The following is a 17,266-nucleotide window of genomic DNA, read 5'->3' as shown; positions in this document are numbered from 1 at the left end:
TAGCCTAGAACTTTCTGTGTAGACTAGGCTGTCCTTGAACTCAGAGATCTGGCTGCCTCAGCCCCCCAGGTTTGGGGGTTAAAGGAGTACACCCCACACCCAGCTCAACACATAACCTTTCGGAAGCTGAAAGACGCCAGCCTCTGAGTGGTTGCAAGGGCGCCAGCATTTCCACACCTCTGCCAGCTCCCTTAACCGTTTTGATTACCACAGCCCTGGCAGGTGCAAGCTGTTGCTTCATGTGGCTTTGATTTGTGTGTCCTGATGGCCGAAGACGTTGAGTAACCTCCAAAGAGCCCTTTATCTCCTTCAGAGGGATGTCTTTTCAAATCTCCTTTGTCTATTGTTCATTATTGACTGGTGAGGGGTGTTTACATATTCTAAACACAAATCTCTTGACCATATGTCTAATTTGGAATATTTCCTCTAATTTTGTGGGCTAACTTTCCAGATTCTTGATCCTATGCCTTGAAGCTCAGACAGTTTTAATTCTGATGAAATCTGGCTTACCTGCTTTTGTTTCATTTTTTATATTTTTGATGTCGTGTATGAGAAATCTTTGCCTAATTCACGGTTATAAGATTTACGTCTTCCAAGGTTTTTACAGCTTTAGCTTTTGCACTAATTGAAGTCACATTGAATTGGATCAAATAATTTTGATTAGTTTGCTCCATTTTGAGTCACTGTTTTGTGGCTGGCAGGGAAGAGCTTTGCCTCCATCCTCTCTCGGTTGCTCCACTTGGTGGAAAGACCCTCATTTCTCTGTTGGGATGTCTTCTTATCTTGGTGAAAGTCAACTGTAAACTCACAAGAACTTGAGCTAATTTCTGAGTTTTACACCACTGCACTTGTCCATGTGTCTGCCTTGTGCTAGTGTGTTTTGATGACAGCAGGTGTTCAACATGCTTTGCAATCAGGAAATGTGAAGGTTCCAACTTTGTTCTGTTTCTTTTTGAAAGCATTATTATTATTATTATTATTATTATTATTATTATTATTATTATTATTATTAGTTTGTGAGGGGAATATCTTGACTGCATGTATGTCTGTGCACCAGGTGTGTGTCTGGTGGCTGTGGAGGTCAGAAGACAGGATTGGATCTCCTGGAACTGGAATTACAGTTGTGAGCTGCCATTGGGTGCTGGGAACTGGATTGTGGTCCTCTGAAAGAGGAGCCAGTTCTTTTAACTGCTGAGCCATATCTCCAGCCCCTGGGTCTTTTCAACTTTTACAAGGATATCACCTGGGATTTTTATGAAATTATATAGATCTTTGGCCAGTTTGGCCAATATTAAATCAATCAATCTCTCTCTCTCTCTCTCTCTCTCTCTCTCTCTCTCTCTCTCTCTCTCTCTCTCTCTCTCTCTTCTTTCCCCTGCCTTCCCCTTGCCCCCCTCCCCCCTGTTTCCTTTAATTTGTTTGGAGCCAGGGTCTCACTGTGTAGCCCAGGCTGGTGTCTCCATCCTGCCGAAGTCCGAGTGTTGGACTACAGATCCACACCATCATGAAGGTTCCAACAGTGTTTTCTCTCTCCTAAGGCATCTACTTAGTCAGTTCTTCAACTTCTCTCAGTAATGTTTTGTCCTATCCAATTTAAAATGTCTTTCCTCTCTATTCCTTGGATTGACTACTTTCTATTATTTTGTCTTCAAGTTCACTAGCATCTCTTTTCAATTGACTCTGTGGTCATCTGGTGCACCTTTCACTTCAGAGGTTGGACTTGTCTTATGTTTTCTTGTTTTGTGGAGACTTCCTCCCTGGGAGCTAGGGGCAAGGCTCCATCAGTGAAGAGCTTGCCATGTGAGTGAGTGGACCAACATTGATCTCCAGCACCCATGTAAATCTGGGTGGATGTTTTCATCCTAGAGTCCAGGAGGTAGAAAGAGGGAGTCCTGAGGTAAGCCAGCTAACTAGACTCACCAAATTGGTGAGCTCTGGGTTCAAGTGAGAGATCCTGGCTCCATGACTAAGGTAGAGTGTGGTGGGAGAAGACACCCGTTGAATAGGACAAAACATATACACAGCATGCATATTCCCAGACAGACTGACCGACTGACAGACAGATACACACACACAGCTGATACCTTTTCTCCCTTTAATTCTCCGGTTTGTCTTAATCACTGCTATAAAGTCCTGGTGGGTTCATTTCCATATCTGTCATATCAGGGTTTGATTCTGTTACTGCCTCCCCCCTTGACTGCACATTCTCAGATGTCTAGTCATTCTTTGCTGGATGGTCGATATCATGAATTGGGTGTTGAAAGCAATGAGACTAGTTAGTTTGAAGGATTTACAAATACAAACATATTAAGCCAGTTCCTTAGTCACCATGTCTGCCGTTCTGGGTCAGTTGTTTCCAGGAAATTCCATGTTGCTAAGACATAGAATGGAGCTGGGGGCTTCATAGAGCTGGGGCTGGAGTAGAGCTCAAGGCAGAGATTACCCAGCATGCACAAGTGAATTATTCAACTTTATTCTATTCCCAACACCAGAAAACAAAATTAAACAGGAGCCAGGAGCAAACGAACACGAAGACACACGTGCAGCACTTCAGATAAAAATGGCAGTCAGTGGCTTTCAAGTCATTTGGGGGCTAGAATCCTGCCAACTTTGAGCTTCACGCTGCCCCCCCCACTACGGTCGTCAAGCCCACCAGTTGTATCTGTCATTAATGCCATGTAAGAGATGGCTCAGGGGGTGAGGCATTGGCAGCCAAGCCTAAAAACCTAAGTTTGATCCCTTGACCCCACACAGAACCAGAGAACCAACTCCTGCAATGTTCAAGCCAACCCTGGTTCTCTGACCTCCACATGTGTGCACACATGCCCATGTACACACACACACACACACACACACACACACACACACACACACACACACAATACATACATACATACATACATACATACAATTTTGGATTTGAAAAAGAGAAGGCGGCTTCATTAGGATTTCAAAACTTGAGTTCTGACCTTTCTTACTATCCGTACCATTTGTCACAGCACTGAGTATTTGAGACACAGTCAGGACCAGGTGCAGAAGAGGGTGAAACGCTCCGTTCTCTACTGGCCTTCTTGTCCCTGCCCTGTCCCCCTCCAATCACCTGGGGCTAGGGGAGGGGGCAAGACTTCCAGGACACACGAGCTCTGGAGCCCACCTCTCTGAAGTCTGTATCTGAGTGTGTTTCTTCATCTGTAAGATTCTGGGCGGCAGGGGTGTTTCATTGGGCTGTTGTGAGGATGGATGTTTCCACACAGATGTAAAACGTGGAGGGCATTGCCCAACACCCCGTAAGCTCTCAGTATAGGAGCATTGAGAGCACATACCATTCTTGTTCCCGTTTGCCTCCTCTGCACTCTCAGGTGTGGGATCCTGGCAACACACAAAGGCCTTATCTCTCCTTAGAACAGCAGAATTCTCTCCCAGGCCCTTAATTGTCAATAATATTCATGAGACTGGGAGGCCCTTTATCTGTGACATCTCAAAATATGGAGTACCAGAAGGGAACCAGGAGTTGTCTGAAGTCATGTGATTAAGGCAAAGCCTGGGCAAGAATCCAAAGATTAGTGTCCAGAGAACTCTGCCTTGGGTTTGACCAATTTGCTAGCCAACTCCTTTGAGTGATTACAGTAGAACTTAATGATTGGTGTATTTATTTCCATGCACAGACAATGGGATTTGGCTTGACTAAGTTGAGCACTCAGTCTAGGTACTGCCAGCTGGGTTAAAAGTGAACTGGCTAGATGGCTGCCCCACCCATCAAGATGGGAGCCAAGGCTTAGGATGGATTATTGGAGGGTGAGGTCCCTCAGTAAACAACACACTCCTGCTGGGACTCAGTCAGTCAAGGGCCCTGGGATCCCTGCTCCAATCTGTTCCTTCTGGTGGCTCTGAGCATAAGTTAGATAGTGTATGCCTTGCCCTAACCCTTTTCCAGAGACTACACATACCCAGCAGATCTTTACTTTGGTCCAAGGCCCCACCTGAGCTGGGAACTAAGACTGGATGGTCCACAGCCCAAGTCTTTACCCATACTAGCTTCCCCTTACCCTACCCCCATTGCTTCACATGAAATAATCATACCTTCAGCCCCACTCAATGTTCTGTGTCTGCCCTCCCCAAGGTTGCCACTGACGGCACCTCCCACCCCCCAGTAGCCCTGAACACATACCTACTCATTGACCATCAAGCACACGACCTCTAAGCCACATCCAGTTTGCTCACCTCTGCCCACACAGCCCACATCTCATGTGGCACATAGAAGGCTTTAAATCAACTCCCAGGGTAGGAGAGAGGACCCCTAGAAAGCTGTCAATCTCTGGGACAGGGAGAGGTTATTTGCAACTCTGGGAGTAAGGGCTGAGTTAATCTAGTTTCCTAATGATTGCTAGTCCTTAAATGCTAACTAACTGCCTTGGACTAGCTAGCCAGCTCCGGGAAAAGACGTGACGGCTGGGGGTCCCTCTCGGAATGCTTCTTGGAGCAAGTGGGGCTTGGAGAGATAGGACTCAGCTAGAGGAGGCTGGCTGATGGGTTTTTCAAAGGATTGGAAAGGGGCTTACATATTTCCCAAGCTCCCTAAACCCCATCAGTTTAGAAACTATACCCAGCCATCCAGGGGGCCTGAAAACTTAGATCTGAGGCTACCTTTGCCTTCAAGCGGAGAGGTTACCACCCCTCCCCCACAGCAAGACCCAGTCCTGATCCCAAGCATCACACCACTACTCAGCCAACCCTGAGGAAAGAGAACTCCATCATAGCTCTCCAGGTGGGAGGAAAGTCCGAAGGCCTTTCGTGTGGCTGGGCCTGGACTCCTGGGGTCCTACAGGTTTCTCAAATAGGAAGAGTGCTTCTGAGTGCGGAAGCCTATGGATGGAATGAGCAGTGAGTTTCTAGAAGGTTCTCAAAATGGCTCATCACCAGGCTTCAGAACGAAGAGTGAAATGCCCTGGATGTCACCAGGTGGAACAGCGGACAGGGGCCGCTTGGGAACGAAGCTGTTAAGGACTTAAAACAGGAGGAAGGTCAGATCATCTTGAAGATGGGGTGCTGGTAGTTATCTGTCACCCAAATGGGCAGAGGACCTCCCCACAGTCCCCTGGCCTTGCTGTCTCTGTGTCCTGTTTGTGGGTTTAATTAGGGTTTGAAATCTCCCCTCGGGCTGGCTGGGGTGCCTCTAGCCTCTCGTCTCTGCCTGGGAGGCGTTTGATAATTAAAGATGGAGATAGGGGTGGATTTCTCAAAGGGGACGAGAAACAGAGAAGTCTAAGGAGAAGCCGGAAGGAAGGCGGGCAGAGGCTCTCTCAGCCGCAGGACCCTTGCTGTAGAGGGCACTAAAGGAGCCTCGAACTTGCCAGGGTTGTGGGCGGTGGGGGCACTAGAATGCCGAGAGCAAGGTCCACGGGCGAGGGCTCTCCGAGGTAGGGTGGATAGAATGGTTGAGTTGGTGACGCAAGTGCCGGATAAACCTGTGTCCTGGCATCCCGGCTTCAGCGCCAGCTGTGGCGAGCCAGCTTCAACCCGCTCGCTCTGCCTCTTGCTGGCTGTGTGACATGGGGCAAATCGAGCGCTCCCTGGACTCATTCACTCATCTGGAAAATGGGGCTATTAACGCTGACATTACAAGGTGGAACAGAGGATACAGGAAGCCCAGCCCAGCCCATTTGACAAGATATGTGTACTTAGGAGCCATAAAAATGGACAACCCCCCCCCCCCAAACCAAACCGAACAAACCAGTCAATCTTCTGGCCCAGCCTCGGAGGCCCCAGGGTGGGCTCTCCCAGGTCTATGGCCCAGTAGCAGGAGTAATTTCTCCAAGGTTCTGGGAGGGATCACAGCCAACAGGCTGTCTCCAGTACTGCTCTGACAGGTCCCTGTCCTGCTTCCCGCCCTGCTTATGTAAGAGCCACATAGGTGGGCAGCTGGGTCCTGTGCCATGTAGGTCAGAGGTATCTGGGGCCACACCTTGCCAGGAGCCCCAAGGCGGGCTGGGGCGGGTCCCCACTCATGCCCAGCCCTTATGGCTCATCACCCGGAACCTGGGCCACTTCGGCAGCCAGTTCTCGGATTCACTATGCCTTAGCTGCAGGAGCAGGGGGGACATAGCCCTGAGTCCTGCTGCCACAAGGAAGAGGAAGGTGAGAGGGGGCTTGGGGGCAGGGCCTGCGAGGCAAAGCCTCTGCTGTGAGACTTCTGTGGGGGTCTGGAGGGTGGGAATAAGGACCGCAGAGAGCTGCCAGAGGCTTCCTCTTTGAGACAAGGCAGTCCATATAGACCAAAAGGAAGCTGGGATGTGAGGTCTGGTGAATGAGGTAGCAGGATGGCAAAGCGTGGACTCAGCCTTCTTTAGGGAACCCCAGCATGTCTTTGGGGTTTTTAGGGTGCAGGGCGGCCCTGAGGTAACACCTCCATTAAGAACGTTCTCAGGATTTCTGGAAGTTGGTTTTCCCTTTGCTTCTGAGCAGAGAGAGAGATGAACACTTCAAGCACCCGAGAGGCTAGTGGAAGTGGTCGGAAGTTTTTGCAAAGCAGGAGTCGTGGAAATCTGATTGATTTGCTCTTGCAGGTGAGCCATTGGCTCTAGGGAATACTGAGCCCAGAGCCTCAATGAAGCCACCTCCTGTGAGCTTGTGTTGTCCCCAGATTGAAGGAACGTGTGGGTTTAGGAGGCAGTAAATTGCAGTCAGGTGCCAGCCCCAGGAGTGGTGAGTCATGCCTCGAAGGAGGGCAACTGCCCCTGCCCCGCCAGGCCCGGGCAGTGACTCACGCTGTGTCTCTGTTGCAGGGCGGTCTGGTCGAGTTGGGCCTCTCTGGGGCTTCGGTGGCTTTCCCCTGGGGACGCTGTGACACGCCCTCTGAGGCTCTCGCTCTCTCCTGGGTGAGCTCCAGGGGTGCAGCCACCCCACAGGGACCATGCCAGAGGTGCTGCTTCTCAGGTCTGCCAGCTCCATCCTGAGGACTGTGTAAGGAACCAGGCTCCCACCATCCTCCTGCCTCCTGCCCATCACCACCTCCCAAGGCAGAGTACTTAGCACAGTACCTGAGTCCCAGACCGGGGTGTAAGACTTTTCACCCTGCTCACTCACCCTCCTCAACTCACTGTCTGATCTTCTTACTTCTCAAGAGATCCGTGACAGCTCACCAGGCATGATGAGAGATGACTCTGTACTGAGTACTTTTCCCTACATCATCTTCTCACGATAGCGTAGAACAGCTCAGAGACACACGGGGATTGGACCATAGCTTTACAGCTTGAAAAGTTAGTTGAACACTAACAGACAGACAGGCTGGATGCTAGGCTGTTTCAAGGAAACATTTATCTACCACCAGCTGCATTACTGCTCGGGGATAAATGGGAAGAATGGATGCCAAGAATATGTAGGAAATGGGTCGGTGTGAGGGAGTCCGGAGGAAAGCAAGGGCTCTCCTTAACTTATGTGTCACACAGTGATAATATGATGGGTAGACCCAACCAACATTTACTGGGCTTCCGCAGTGATTACTCATGGCCAGAGAACATTGAATTGGGAATGACTCTGACTTTCCAGGAACTTCCTGTGTGTGACCTTCAGAGACCAAGCTAGAGGGTGTTGAGGGAACCTAGGAGGGCTTCCTGGAGGAAGGGTTAAGGAAGCTAGGGAGGCTCTGTACCCAGGTGGTTCCCATTAGTTCTTCTGGCCAGCCTGGGTGGCTAGGTGAAGTGGAATGATGGTTAAGAGAGAGGTGGTGAGCAGGCCCCGCCACACGCCTCTGCTCTGTTCGTACCATACCGAGTTGCTCAAACAATACCTTGGTTTTCTTGTTCCCTGCACACCCTGGAAGGTGGCAAACAACCCCGGGTTTTGTTGGTTTGCTTCTGTGGAAAGCAAACAACGCGCTTGTGTGAGGAGAACACTGGGTGAAAGGGAGCCGGCCTCTTGCCATCTTGAGATTCTCCTCCTCGGAATTCAAAACACAGACAGAAACAAGTCAGCTCAGGCCTTCTCCCACCAACACTGTCATTTTATGACTTGAGATGACTTCCTCCTGGAAAGCCGCCAGCTTCCAGAGCACTGATTCAGGAGGAGTCTAACTTTCCAGAATGACAGGTATAAAATGTTGGCCACCGTCAACAGGCTCATTACCATCCCTGGTGTCTGGTCGCCTGCTGGGATCATTCACTGGTCACCTGTCCTTCTGGAAAGAACAGAGAGCCCCCAGATGTTTCCCTTTAGCACTGGGGATTGAACAGGGGGCCTCATACACGCTAGGTGACTGCTCTACCGCCCGGGACTTCCCAGTGCTTTCAGAGGGTCTGGGAAGAGCAGGGTTTTGAGGAGAGCACAAGGCATCCCATTTTGAGGTCTCTCTTCTGACGTAACACTCAGCCCTCTACTTTCCTATCCTGCCATAAAAATGATGCCCTGCTAGAAGTCAACATCAACAGTGGCCAAAACTGATGAAGGAGAGAGTTAAAAACCCACAAGATGCGTGCACGGCAGTGCCATGCTGGTGATTCATATGGATGGCTCTCGGCTATAATGCAGCTGAACCCACTTCTGCCACTAGCTAGAACCCCGAGTGAGCAGGAAGGGCATTACACACATTCTGACTCAAGTGATAGCTCCTTGGAGGGCCTCAGTTTCCAAGGCCCTTGCAAGGGGAGAGCAGCTCAATTTGTCTGGAAAATTCCTTTTTGACCTTTTTTCTTAACCCAGGTACCCCAAATTCTTTAAGCCCAGGACACGAGGGTTGAATATGACCCTCTGTGGGCCAGCTGTAAGGGTAAGTGAGGTCTCCCCTCCCACCAAGGCCTGGTGGAAGAGCAGGGTCCACCTGAAGGGAGGGAGAATAGGGGTGCCAGATAAGGATGGAGAGTTCTCCTGCACTGGGTGCCAGACCTCAGAAAAGGCCTGTTCTGGGAAGACAGGCTACCCTCCCTCTGTAACCAGAAGGCTCTTAGCAGAATGAGTAGCTTACCCTCTACCTCCCCCAGGGTGGCTGTCTTTCCACTTCCTCTGTGTAGATTTGGGAAAGCCAGAACCAGTTTGCCCGAATTTTAGTTGGGAGTGGAAGTACACCTGTACTTTAATGGTGAGGACTTAGAAACAGACCTGTTCAGAGGAGGCTGCTGAGACGGTGGGTGATTACAGACTAATTTTGTGGTGGCTCTCTGTGATTTCAAAGGTGGATCAGCTCTGAGCACAGGGTTTGGCCTTGTGGTCCAGGACCCATCTTTCGAGGGCATACCTCACTAAGGGAGCTCACAGCCTGGTTTGGTAACATTACCGTCTTCATCCCCATGTTGGGCAGCTTGCATCCAGCATCCCTAGAGAACAGTGGTGTAAGAGATGCTCTGAAGTCAGTGAATCCAGAATGCTCAGAAACCTCAGCTTTGTCATCCTTTCGTCCTCTCCCTGAGCAGGTCGCCATAGCAACAGAGGAGATGCTCCAGCCTTGTGGTCCAGGCCTTGCCCACAGTGTGCATAAGAAGGAGCCAACTCAGTCCTTCCCTTCTGTGCCAGGTTGTCATAGCAACAGAAGGGATGCTCCAGCCCTGTGGACCATGCCCTGCCCACAGTGTGCACATAGAAAGGACCAACTCAGTCCTTTCCTTCTCCCGCTTCCGACCCTTCTCCCTTTATAACTCCCTGTGTCTTTTGCTTTAACACGTATCTCAGGTTCTTAAGCAGACTGCTGCCAGGTGGGCCTGGGTGTGTTCGAAAACTTAGTTTGAACCTGCAGTACCAGCAAGGAATAAGGCCGAGTGTACGAAGCAGGTAATTGGCCTGGCTTCCTGGAAACTGGGCAGGGATGGGGATAACCCCACCCTGACAAACAGATAGGACTCCCTGGAGCCAGGGTCATACCCTTAGGGCATCTGTGACCAGCTATACAGGTTACCCACGACACAATTCCAGTAGGTTCTGTTTACATAGCTATGGTGATGATGTGTCTCTGGTGTTGTACAGTCTTGCAGCCCTGTGTAGTCTTGAGGGTGTGCGTTGAAATCCCTCTGCTCATCTATCTACCCAGGAAGGTGAGGTGTGGCCAGGTAACTCCTGGGAAAGATGGTGCCGAGGGACACTGGGGCTGAGATGATAACAGAAATCCAGGAGCCAGCCTCTTCCGGCAGAGAGGGGAGACCCTTACTCAGAGCCACCCAGCCTGGGAGGCCAGAAAAAGCAAAGCCCCAGCTCTCCCTGGCCCATGCCCTCTCCATGGGACAGTGGAGACTACAGGCAGACACCATGGAGGGGGGAAGCCCCTTAGAATACTAATGAGTATGAAGAGTGATGGGGTGGAGGTCTTGCCCAAACCGTAAAGCCTATACTCTCTTAGAAGGGAGGTTCAGAGTCCCCCAAAGCCCAACCCCTTTCTTGTCTGGATGGGGACACTGAAACTCAGAGGGAAACATGATCTTATATGGAGACCCAACAAATCAGAGCACAGCCAGACTTGATTTCTCCTACAGAGGGGAAGGGAGGGGACTGGAGGAAGTGAGACAGAACACAGGATCAATCGTCTAACCTTTGTTACCCATCTCCCCCCACCAGCTCCCTAATTGATGGGCGGACACTCTCCAAAGAGTCCCCAAGTCATGGCCTGGCACTCTCAGCTCCAGAAAAGGCCTCCCCATCAGATGCCGCAGGTGAGTTTGCATGAGTATTTCTGGAGGGAGTTGTGGGGGCTGCTGGGAGCCAAGGGGAGAATTTGGGAAGAGTCCATGGAAATCTTGCTAGGTCCACATCCCAGGGACCCCAGCTACCTCTTCACTCATGGCCACCAAGCTGCCATCAGGGCCGGGCGTGATGGACAATAACAGGGGGCTGATTCCTTCTTCAGTAAGGCTGGGAAGGAGGCCAACGATGGGGAGAACCTAGTGGACAGAGCCTGCGTGCTTAGGCTGCCAGTGGACAGGAAGGGGCCCAGCAACACCTCAGGAGTTTGGACCTAGTTAACTGGGGCACGGGGCAGGCAGACGGGTGCAAGCTAGCCCAGTTTGTTTTGGAAGCTGGCTCGTCACATGTTTTCCGTGACTTTCCCCTCAGGTAAGTGTGCCTCAAGGAAGGCAGTTATCATTCACCCTGAAAAACTTATCTGGATGATAATCATATCATTACAGCATTTGTTCACTTTTGTGTGCAGAACAGTATTGTAACAAAAGCAGCATTTCGAAAATAAAAATAAAAAAAGACACATTAGGCACCCGGCTCAGGGGTTCCCAGCTTCCCGCTCTCCGTGCTGTCCTTGAGATCTAACTGCCCCTGGCATGGGTCACCTTTCAAGGCTGAGCATTGAGTTGCTGCTCTTCCCAGTAGGAAGTTTGCTACTGTAGTCTCCTCCAGCAGACAGGCAGACAGCCCAGTGGCCATCTATGTGGGAGCCGGCTGAGGTCGAAGGCAAGATACTGTTAGGTGGCTATGTTTGAAGTGGTGGTGTATTTCGGTGTATGGCCTTCCATTGGGTATGCCTGTGTTTTCATCATGCTTAGAGTGTCTAGAGTTTGGGAGCATGAGTGGCAGTGTGTGAAACGAGGCAAGGCAGGCAAGAAGGGGCCATTTCTAAGTCCCTGGACCACGGAGTGATGTTAGAACCAGGGACCAGAGAAAGAGGAGGAGGCCCATGGCCCCTGTCCCAAATGTTCTTCCCTCGTATTTCTGATGACTAGACCTTTCTGGGACCCCAGAGTGGCTAAAAGACAACAACGGGGTCCAGGTGTCTCTGCTGCGTCACAGGTATTGTCATCGGTGAGAGGGAAGTCACTATGCCCACTTTCAGCAGGGAAACTGAGGCATGAAGTATCTATTTCAGGCATAGTAACACACACCTGTGGTCTCAACACTTAGCATGAGGCAGGATATTTGCTATGTGTCTAATACTAGCCAGGGAGACATTGCCAGTTCCTAGCCAGCCACGTCTCTAAATAAATACAAAGTAAAATGTCCCAAAACAACAATCGAAGAAGTAGAATGCCGAGAGGCCCTGGACCAGCACTCTGGCTACTCCGTTCTCCAGTCCCTTCACTGAGTGGGCTGCTGCCGCCACCTGACAGGCTGCCTCTGGTGGCCTTGGCAAGAGTGTGGCCGGAGGGCTGAGAGCGCCTTCTAGAGACCTTTAACACATCCTCCTGTCAGAGGTAAAGAAGAAGGAGCCAGGCTGGTTTCAGAGAATGGTTTGCTAGGCTCCAAAGGAGGCAAAAGCTGAGCCAACACGAAGCCCAGGCGGGCTTCACTGGCACGCTCCTGGGAGCCCAGGCACCTCACTGACCTGTCGGGTTCCCGGGCAATGTCCTCCCCGACGGTATCCCCTCCCTGCATGAACCCAGCTTGCTTATGCAGATGTTTCATTGCTTCCTGAGACACTTGAAGGGCCAATGCCAGAACCAGGGCTTAGGCCAGGGAAGCCCTGGGGCTCAGAGGTCCTGGAGGTGGGCGGTAGCATTGACATCCTTGCAGCTGAAAGAGAAGGAAGAGAGCTGATATGGGAGAGCTCAGAAGGGCATCTGGCTTCCTCGAGAGGTGTGAGTGACATTAGCCTAGGGGCCTCAGTTGCTCAGCAGCTTCAGGCACAGGAAATAGCAGGTCTGAACAGGCTGGGTATGGAAGGTGCCCAGTGAAGGTGCCCTGTGCAGCGGGGACAGGTGGGACGAGGAGAGGACACTTAAGTTAATGTAGGCTGGGGCTACGGGGAGGGGACAAGACCACCACAACTAGTGTGCCAGGACTGTGGGTTTCTGTCAGACACAGGCCAGCTGGCTTCTGTCTTGTGTTCTGGGCTCTGGAGACAGTGAAGCGGATGAGCTTCCTTCCTGTCCTCCATGGACTCCCAGCCTGGACGCAGACACACTCTGAGGGACAGCATGGACAGAGGAAGGTAGGCCTGCTCCCGGAGGGCTGGGGCTCGTGTGGGCATCCTAGATGTGGGGGACCTTTTGCTAGCCTCAGACCCCCTTGCTCCATTAGGCTAGGGATGGGGGCCGGAGGGCTAATGGGCCTCTAATCCCCATGGTTGTCAGCAGGCACCCAGAACAGGGGATGCTGGGCTCCTCCAGGCCCCACTCACATAAGCCATGTCTCTGGGGTGGGGAGCATGTTGGTGGAACAGCCCAGAGTGCCAGATGTAACTGGAATGAGTGTCTACCATCAGCATGCTAGACCCCGAGTTTAGGCCTGGCATCCTTTGTCTCCCTGGGTGAGGAAGCTCCTGGGAGCTGCAGGGAGGCTGGGCTATGGCGGTCATTGAAGGAGGAGGCAGGGAAGGGTCACAGGTCGGGTGGGTGGGTTGTGAAGTCGCCCTGTGGCACAGAGCTTTTCAGAAGATTGAAAGCAGGCAGTGATTTATTCCAAAGGCCTAGGGGGGCATTTGTGGGATTCGGACAGGATGGAAAGCCCCTGACCCTCCCCAGCAACACATGCATGCAGCTGCCCCTTGTTGAGCAGTTACTGTGGCCGGGCTCACAAGGCACGTTTTCCTCTCCTTTCCTTTCCTTCCTCCTGGTAGTGGAGGGCGAAGGCACATATGTCATTTCCAACTGAGAAAAGAAACCCACACAGAGGTTTAGAAATTTTCTACTTTTCTTCTCTCTGCCTGTCTCTGTCTCTCTGTTTGTCTGTCTCTCTCTCTGTCTGTCTCTTTCTGTTCCTCTCTGTGGGCCTCTGTCTCTGTCTCTCTGTCTCTCTGTCTCTGTCTCTCTCTCTCATCTCACTCTGTAGCCCAGCTGGCCTTGAACTTGCCATCCTTCTGTCTCAGCCCCCTGAGTGCTGGGGTGAAAGCTGTAGGTCTCCACAGGCAGAAGTGGTTCTCTCTGAGCCAAACAGCTTTCTAGAGAGAGCCCTTCCAGTGGCCCATTTGGTCTCTTTGGGCCCTCGACTCTGTTGCACACAGGAGTCAGGCCAGCCCCAGCCTCCCCACCACCTAGCTACAGAGCTCCTGGATTCTTGCCTGCAGGAGTCAGGGTTCAGCGTGGGCCCCTCAGAGGCGCCTTGGTCTCCTTAAGTTCCCAAGAGGGTTGAGGGTCCCACAGTCCAGTCCTCAGGCTGGACTCCCAGGGAGCAGTGGTGCCAAGCCATGCTGGAATCTGACCTCCACACAAAGGCAGCCTTGTGCCAGGGCCTGAGACACATTGCTTTCTAGCCCTTTCAAGGTTGAACGTGAACCCCAGCTGAAGAGGGGGAGCGGCCCAGGGAGAGTAGCCACCAGGGACAAAGCTAATAGGGTGCTGACTGTGGCTAGCTTCCCCCCCCCCCAGGAAACTCTAAGCTGAGGATTGGGAAGTGGGTTACTCAGCCTAACTTGGTCCCTAGGCCAGAGAAGACCTTAGGGCCCAAAGGATTTATACCATTTCATTGTCCCTTGATCTTATCCCAGGGGCACGTGTGAGGGCCTAGGCCGGAGCACCAAGCTGTAGAGACAGAAGGGAACAGGGTCCTACCCTTATGTCTAGAAGCTCATAACCTGAAGCTGGGGACCAGGAAGGGGTCCAGCTCTTATTGTAGCCTTTGTGGGAATAGGATTCAGGGAAGTGGGAAGGGCTCCCCGAGATCTGGAGAAATGGTGGGGGTGCTTCTTCATCTATAAAATGGAAACACGGGGTGATCATAGCCCTGTCAGCCAAAGACACGTCTGAGGCATCCTTGGAGAGCCCTTTCCAGGGGTCAATGTATGTGACTTCTTCTAGACATTCTTCAGACACTGCTTGATGGTCCAGCCCTCTGCCCTCTCCTGGAGACTTTGCTTTCAGGGCGGGTAGAAGAACTCCAGACTTCATTCTTCTACAGAGATGGTCTCAGCCCAGAGTCTCCTACATGTCTTCCAAGCTGGCTAAAACCCTAGAGCAGTAACTGGGAGGGACTGATAGCAGTTATGTTTTTCCTTGTTATCATTCAGACAGGGAAACTGAGGCTCAGGAAGAACAGACATCTGCCTAGGGTCACTCTTCTCTTGACCCATCACAGGGAAGCCTAGCAAGGGCCACTAGCTTCAGGGCCTCTCCTACCAAGCACAGAGAAACAAAATCATTGGACTTTGAGCAGAATAGTCTACACCACACCACCAAGGTCTTGACAGGCCACTCAGACCTATTGCCTTGTCCTTATCCCTCCTCATGTCCTGAGGCCAATGTGACCTCTGCACCTTCTACATCCCTAAAAGTGCCCCTCTAGGGGCCCACCTAGAGGCCCTCCTCATGGGGTCTCTGTGTGAGAAGACCTCCTAGGTTGGTTCTCCATAGGTCACTGGGGGAGGGGCTGTGGGTGCCGTGCCGTGCCGTGAAGCTGTTCTGATGTCATTCATGTGGTCTTGGAGAGAATTCTGTCACTGGCCTGAGAGGCCCGTGTCCTCGGGCCCAGCGTACACCATCCCCACCCCTATGCCCCACAAATATACTTGGTTTCTGAGGTTGGCTATTCCCACAGGCTACAGGAAACACCCCTGTCCCCTCTTCTCACCCCCTCACCCTCTACCCCTGTGCTGGAGTTTTTCTCCTTCCCAGAAAATGTGGTGATTTTTCTCAGCTGTTTAGAAGCCTTTGTTCCAAAAATCCAGAGCGCACACCTCCCTGCCTGCCCAGCACCCTTCAGCACAATGGGTGGATTGTAAAAGCACCCTGCCAGGGTCAGGTCAAGAGGAGAGGCAACATGAAAGGTACTGGAAGAGAAGGGAGGTGACAGACAGTGTGAGCGGGGCAGGAAAGCCCACCCCTCACGCCCAGCGGCCTGGCTCTGGGGTGAGTGGTACCCAGCTGGCTGATGGACTGTGGTTCTAGCACAGGCTTCCTAGCAGCCTGGTTCCATTTGCACAGCAGGCTGAGCCATGTCGGGAGTCTTCTATGGGGATCCTGGCGCCTTGCAGGGTGATGGAGATTTCAGCTGGCTTCTAGCTGTGGCTCGTGGCTATTATCCCAGCACTAACCTTAACTTAAGCACAGCAAAGAGCCCAGGGTCGTGCCCCTGATAAATTCTGAGGGGTATCGGCAGCTCCACCTGATTCCCTAAGTCTTTCCAGTCCCTAGCGGACCACCCCAGACAGAGAGACAGAGGTATGCACAGCAAGCATGATCTTTCTCTCCTGCGTGACTCTGAGCAGCCTACTGTAGCTCACAGACTCAGATCTTCCCACCCTCCATTCACTGGACAATCTTTCTAGCTACCGGACACAAGACAAATGCCAGGACCAATGGAGATAGTGTCCCAACCCTGCCTTTGACTTGCTATGACTTTGGCTCATCCATACCTCCCTGGGATTCAATTTCCTCCTCAGAAGCAGACTCTCCTCTCTCTCTCTCTCTCTCTCTCTCTCTCTCTCTCTCTCTCTCTCTCTCTCTCTCTCTCTCTCCATCCCTCCCTCCCATAAATTAAAAGAATTGTGTATGTTTCTGTTGTATGTGTAATGTTTATGCAGGTGCACATGTGGGTACATGTGTGTGTGGAAGCCAGTGTCCACACTGAGTGTCTTTCTCTGTCTCTCTCTACCTTGCTTTTCTGAGACAAGGTCTCTAACTGAACTCAGACGACACAGATTGGATACACTGCCTTGCAGTGAGCTTGGGAAAGCCCCCTGACTCCACCCCACTGTTCCAGAGTTAGAGATAGCTCCCACCATATCTGGCTTTTTTACATGGGTGCTGGGGACTTGAACTCAGGTCCTCATGCTTGGATGGTATCTTCCCAACCCCCATTTGCTTCTTTTTTTTTTTTTCTAGCTTGACGCTAGAACTGTGAGTAAGTTCGGCATAGGGCACTACAGCCCAGAACTCAGGGACTCAAGCCATCCTCCTGTCTCAGCCTCCCGAGTAGCTGGGATTACAGGCGTGTGCCACTGCGCCCGGCCTTCTCAAATGGGTAGTCTGGATACTTAAGTCTGTTCTTAGAGAGTACAGAGTTATCTCTGGTAAGGCACTTTCCTCCGTCTGGGGATGGACCTGGCCGGATGCTGCCAATGATGATAATTACAGGGTGGCTTGATCTGGGGTTCTGGCTGTGCATAGCTGTCAGCATAGAAGGTTATCCAAATATTCCTAGAAGTGGTTAGGTAAAGAGTTAGAGGTCTATAAAGTTAGTAAGGCTGTAAGAAAAGGAGGGTCTGAGCTAAATTGTGCAAAGCTATTGCTTAAGGTCCACCTGATCTAGGCAGTGTCTCCGTGTAGAATTTACCTTAAATCAGGAGACTAGTGGTGGTCTGGACTGTTATTTCTGTTAGTCCTTGAATGTGACTAAGGGAGATATCTGATTTCAGTGCTGAAAGGGGAGAAATGGATGGGCTGGGGGGAAGGAAGCCTTTCCTGAAACT

At 51.5% G+C, this 17,266-nt stretch overlaps 1 protein-coding gene across 3 annotated transcripts in view; it reads left to right on the top strand.

Annotated features, from left to right (window-relative positions):
* Acsbg1 (acyl-CoA synthetase bubblegum family member 1) overlaps nucleotides 1-17,266 on the top strand; it is a 60,538-nt gene that overhangs the window by 7,905 nt on the left and 35,367 nt on the right. The window contains exons 1-5 of one of the 3 annotated variants that reach the window (XM_076576302.1): nucleotides 4,926-5,021; nucleotides 6,564-6,702; nucleotides 6,783-6,960; nucleotides 9,658-9,756; nucleotides 10,534-10,628. In XM_076576302.1, coding sequence (XP_076432417.1) covers nucleotides 6,911-6,960; nucleotides 9,658-9,756; nucleotides 10,534-10,628 — 244 coding nt within the window. In that variant the 5' untranslated portion in view covers nucleotides 4,926-5,021; nucleotides 6,564-6,702; nucleotides 6,783-6,910. Of the gene's footprint in view, nucleotides 1-4,925; nucleotides 5,022-6,563; nucleotides 6,703-6,782; nucleotides 6,961-9,657; nucleotides 9,757-10,533; nucleotides 10,629-17,266 lie in introns of those variants that run through there. The other 2 variants (XM_076576300.1, XM_076576301.1) reach the window with 2 other exon arrangements.

The sequence above is a fragment of the Peromyscus maniculatus genome, chromosome 7, assembly GCF_049852395.1.
Source record: "Peromyscus maniculatus bairdii isolate BWxNUB_F1_BW_parent chromosome 7, HU_Pman_BW_mat_3.1, whole genome shotgun sequence".
Taxonomy (NCBI): domain Eukaryota; kingdom Metazoa; phylum Chordata; class Mammalia; order Rodentia; family Cricetidae; genus Peromyscus; species Peromyscus maniculatus.
This window is presented reverse-complemented; position numbering and strand designations above follow the sequence as displayed.